Here is a 5,594-nt window from a genome sequence, read left to right as displayed (position 1 = left end):
TACTTAACGATTACGTACATACTTGTGCTACATGCCGCGTTCGAGTGTGCTGCAGTCAGCAAGCGAAGCTATTCCGACCAATCTATAAAGGGATATGTTACTGAGGTAAGAGTTCATACGCCCATTACTAATTGTTTGATAGATAAATCGTATATATCTCTCTATCTAGTTCAATAGGAAAGGTATAGATACCATAAATATAATCTTGAAGCTTTTAAAAAAGTTTTTAACATTCTAGACGAAAAGTCTTGATCGTTTTAAAATTTTAATGAATACAAATCTAAAAGATATTTTTAATTATAGTTGGTACTGAAAGAAATGGTGATACGGCTTTTGTGAGATATCATGGTATATTTTTCAGAGAACATGTTGGTGGAACGAAATTTGCAAGGAGGAGTTCCAAATACTGTTCAGATGCAAGTGTCCTTCGTGGTCGTACTGTCGAAGCCCAGGAAGATATTACAACGCAGTCTGCTCTATGACTGAGACAGGCTACATATGGGACCAACCCAACTCTCCCTGGAGAGGACAATGAGCAAGGAAGCACCGATAACCCATATTTGATTTGTATAAGTGTTGCCTTACAAACCCCAAGAAAATTTTGAATTTCCAAATGTGCCACGTTCTAACGAATACCTGAGACTGATTTGGTAGGAAAAGAAATTAAATTTCATCTTCTATTTTCGTATTTAGCCTAAGATGCCTCGTTTATTATACCCTAGAAGAAGGGCGATGATATAGTTTCTTATGACCAATTTTGTTGAAAATTGTTGAAATTATACGTTAAATAAACGTATGATAGCTAACCAATCTTGTTTCTATTTCGTGACTCCTTTTTCGACCTTGATAATAATTTTAGTAAAACTTAAGTCGTGCGAGCTGAAAATCCATTACTGAAACGCTTGAAACGCGCATGCGTGATGGCTATTAAGAACCAACAATCAATACGCTCTAAGTACACACCAAGAGAATTCCATCGCCAAATCACAGAATTATCAAAAATGTGGCCGGTACTTCTGCTAGTTTTTTCATTATACGGATCTAATTGTGAACCAGAAACGGTTAGGGATAATTTTGACTACTTCAGCTATGGAAACGAAGATAATCTTTTGAAAAACCTCGATCTTCATATGGTGAGTTTTTTGTACAACCTAATACTCTACATTTCCAATGAACTTGTTGTGTGACAGATAATTTCATTCATAGAAAATTCATTTCAGCCAAAAGATGAAATCGTGTTACGACCGCAAGAAGTAAAGGATTGGCCACAACAGTCACTGAATGTGGGGCAAATAACTGCTGTCTCAATAAATTCTTTGGGACAACCAGTAATTTTCCACCGGGCCGAAAGAGTGTGGGACGAGAGGTAATGTATTATTCTCAGTTTACAATGCGCACACTTTAATAAAATAAACAAAATATAAAACGGGCGATAAAAAGTGTCTATATTTGGATTTTTTGTTTTTATCGGACTCATAAAATTACATTAATAAACACGGTAAAGTTCACCCTAATATGGATATTATTACATCTATATTAAAATCATTAAGTATTATAAAAATACTTAATAAACACGTACTACGTAACCACGCCATAATTTTATTTTAAAACATTATTTCTATTTTGTTTGGTACGGTTTGAAAAGCTTTTCAATATATTTCGTCGTTTAAGTTCTAAGACCATGTAAGACATTTTTTGGCGGTTTTAACATTTCGGAGTCAGTAGATCACATTCGATAGAGAATCGATAGACGCGTTGTTTTGGTCAGTCAGAAACAGAAACCCTTAATAACGGAATAAAATGCAACTCCACGGTATTCATAATGACCCAAATCTCTGGAAACGCTTTTTCGCTCTCCTATAAAGTTGCTAATTTTGACTTTTCAGTACTTTCAATGAATCCAATGTATACCAAAATCTCGACAAAGGACCAATTAACGAGGATACAATATTAGTACTTGACCCGCAAACTGGATCGGTGCTTCACAGTTGGGGGGCGTATGCATTTTACATGCCCCATGGACTTACTGTTGACCATCACGACAATGTGTGGGTCACTGATGTGGCAAAGCATCAAGTTTTTAAGGTACCGTTGATATTTTTTTTAACTTGAGTTTTGTTTAATATTTTCCCTGCTCGCCCAGCAAAAAATTATTGACGAAAGGATACAATTTATTTAATCGATGAGCTGTTGAGCTATTAGGATACCCATAGGGTAAAACGGGACCCTGTTACTAAGATTCCGCCGTCCGTCCGTCTGTCACCAAGCTGTATTTCATGAACCGTGATAGTTAGACAGTTGAAATTTTCACAGATGATGTATTTCTGTTGCCGCTATGACAACAAATAGATACTAAAAACAGAATTAAATAAAAATTTAAGGGGGGCTCCCATAAAATACAACAAACGTGTTTTTTTTGCTTGTTTTTATAGGGTACGGAACTTATCATGCGTGAGTCCGACTCGCACTTGGCCGGTTTTTATTTCGTTTTGTCGAGTTTCAAATTACAATGGTACTAAATAAGTTTTCACTTCAATACTTTTTGTCTGTCGGTCTGTTCGTTACCTATGCGCGTTCTCGCGTCGTTCATCCGACTGAGTTTAAATTTTGTACAGGTGTCATTGTTCTGTGAAAGTTCCTATTATAGTAATCAGTGTACTAAACAGTGTGTGGTGGTGTCACATTGCAAACGCTTGATGGGCTTTGACTAGTTATGAATGAAGTAAAACAATTGACCAAAATACTTAATTGTAACTCTCTTAAATATTTTTCAGTATACGCCTAACAATCACAAGTACCCAAGCCTGACAATCGGAGAAGCGTTCACAGCTGGTTATCCCTACAGACACAGAGTTCTCCTTTGCATGCCAACATCAGTAGCAGTGGCAACGACAGGCGAAATCTTCGTCGCTGATGGATACTGTAACAACCAGATTTTGAAGTTCAACGCAGCTGGAACACTTCTCTTTGCGATTCCATCTTTCTCTGACACGCTAACGTTGAATCTTCCACACAGTGTCACATTGCTGGAACACTTGGACGTAGTCTGTGTGGCAGATAGAGAGAATATGAGAATTGTTTGCCCGAAAGCTGGATTGAAGAGTTACATTAATATGCTGGAGCCTGCTACTGTGATTGAGGATCCGACGCTGGGACGAGTATTCGCAGTGGCATCACATGGCGATATCATCTATGCAGTGAACGGTCCAACGTCTCAGAATATCGCAGTAAGAGGATTTACCGTCAATGCTGTTTATGGAAATATTTTGGACACTTGGGAGCCAGTCGCGGTGAGTTTTAATTTTTCATACCTACGAATCATAAGAATCAGTGCGAGCGCAGGTGACGTGCGGGTGTGCAGGGCGTCCCCCCGCCTCATACCCCGATTGCCATCTCGACCTGTCGCGTACTAAACGAATCACAGAAATCAACTGCTCTCAGACATTTTTATGTCGGGTTCTCTCTTTTCCAAAAAGTATACAATATATCTCATATATAATCTCTTTGAGAATGGGTGACCTTCTTAAAATAAGACTACTAACTGATAAAAATCGTTTCAAATTGGCCATCAATAGTGGTGAGCTTCTCTTTTTATAATTTTTTAACTACACATAATATGTAATAGGCTAGCGCTTGACTGCAATCACACCAAGCCGTAGGAGATGATGCAGCCGTAGGTGGAGCGCCTGCCTAGAAAGTGTCTATTCACTTTGGGTTTGCACCACCAATATCAACAGACGCAGGTCGTCTTCATAAAAGTCCAAGTTGCTCTACCTACTTAAATTTAAATTGTATAATGAATCAAATAAACTATTTTTCTATTTTCAGGGCTTCACAAATCCACACTCTTTGGCTGTAACGAGAAACGGATCCCACCTGTACGTAACGGAAATAGGACCGAACAAAATATGGAAATTCGAACTAACCGACGCGGTCTACGACAAAAAGTAGAGAGTTTATTAGTCACTTTGCTGTAGGCTTTAACGAAAAAAAATAGATACCGCTTTATATTGGCGCGAATATGATTCGCATTAAAATTTAAAATATAGATGAAATCTTTCCAATATTACTCAATAACTAAATAAACTAATTTTCAGTCTGTTATTATGTAAAATTATATTGTATATATCGCTGTTGATTGCAAAAAACGAATAAAATAAAATAAAAATAAAATAAATGAAATTGGGGTTATGGCGCAATGCAGTCACGATCAGTTTGTTTTTGATATTAGCCAAAGCATAGGTATAGGTATATACGAATCGAACGAGCAATATATACGAGTATATAATATTATAAGCGATAGACATCTCACATCAGCGTAGGAGAAAGAGTTTAAAGATGATTGTGATTGCGAGTGTGTTGTGTAATTAATCCTTTTAAATAAATTATAATACGTAAACTAATATTTGTAATTGTATTAGTGTAATGTATTAAATCAAGGTACTACGAAAATAAAATTAATATATTTATTTTTTCACGCTATATTTTGTGTTACTACTTACCTTTATGGTACCTATATAATTTAAAAATAAAATTCGGAGTATTTAAAACGGGAAATAATTAAGTTTATCAATATATTTTAATATTATGAGAGAAATACCTAAAAAAAAATTTAGATCCTAGATTCTCAATATTTTACCATATAGGCATAGCATAGCACTAGACTTGCAAAGTATTTAAAGTATTATATAATATTGTATTCAATGGAACCAAGTAGGGCCAATAAAATCACGCACATAATTTTAAAAAATCGTATATGTGTAGATTGGATATTTGGTAAGTTTGCAATTTGAAAAGTTAGGTACCTACATTAGATTTTTGCGACATAATTTGAAAGCAAGAGTTAATAATACATCTTCTTTCCAAGTTTTCAATGTCATTAAAAAAATAACCCGCGCTTTCCATCAGACATGATTGCCAACTCGAATAAAAAAAAATTATGTTATAAATAATTTACCTTCCTTTAACCTCCATTTGATAACTATTTGGAGTGACTTAGAAAGTTCGAAACCGCAAATTAATTCCGGCAGTTTATTTCACATTAATTATTTACCTACTGCACTATTAATCATTATAGGTATATCAATAAATATTTTTTTTTCTTTCGAATAATCATTGATAAGTATATTGTTAATAAGTCAATGAAGAGTTAGTAATTATATAATACCATATTATACTAACATTATATTTTTTAAATATATATAAAGCATTTTAATTTTTATATTTGTTGGGAATGGACTTAAAAAAGATGAAATGAGGCAGACTATTTGCAGACTATCGAACAGCAATTGATATGTATAATAAAACTAAGGACCAAACCTGGATTTGGTATAGTAAAGATATCTAGAAAATGTAAAAATTCTATTAAAATACATAGTAGTAATAAAATGTATTTACAAATGAGTTGTGTCGTTTTATTATTCCTATAAGTTTCCAGCTGATGTGCCTCAGCTGGTAACTATTTAGTTCCTATTATCTCAATATCGACTTGAATGTGGGTTAGAAGAATGTTTTTCATAATTTACGTCCAATTGAATAGTCCATATAAAAAAAATTTTGCCTACAAAATTAAAAGCAAAAAGTAAAATTTACTA

At 34.6% G+C, this 5,594-nt stretch overlaps 1 protein-coding gene across 1 annotated transcript; it reads left to right on the top strand.

Annotated features, from left to right (window-relative positions):
- The first annotated feature begins 548 nt into the window (after positions 1 to 548).
- Positions 549 to 5,403, top strand: LOC117991874 (peptidyl-alpha-hydroxyglycine alpha-amidating lyase 2-like). Its single transcript, XM_034979507.2, has 5 exons — positions 549 to 1,133; positions 1,221 to 1,366; positions 1,887 to 2,085; positions 2,775 to 3,290; positions 3,829 to 5,403. Exons 1-5 carry the CDS (start codon positions 921 to 923, stop codon positions 3,949 to 3,951), a joined length of 1,197 nt encoding a protein of 398 aa, XP_034835398.1. The 5' UTR covers positions 549 to 920; the 3' UTR covers positions 3,952 to 5,403.
- The last annotated feature ends 191 nt before the right edge of the window (positions 5,404 to 5,594 follow it).

This window comes from Maniola hyperantus, chromosome 20 (genome assembly GCF_902806685.2).
Source record: "Maniola hyperantus chromosome 20, iAphHyp1.2, whole genome shotgun sequence".
NCBI classification, from domain to species: domain Eukaryota; kingdom Metazoa; phylum Arthropoda; class Insecta; order Lepidoptera; family Nymphalidae; genus Maniola; species Maniola hyperantus.
Note: the sequence above shows the minus strand (reverse complement) of the source record. Positions and strands in the feature narration are given on the sequence as shown.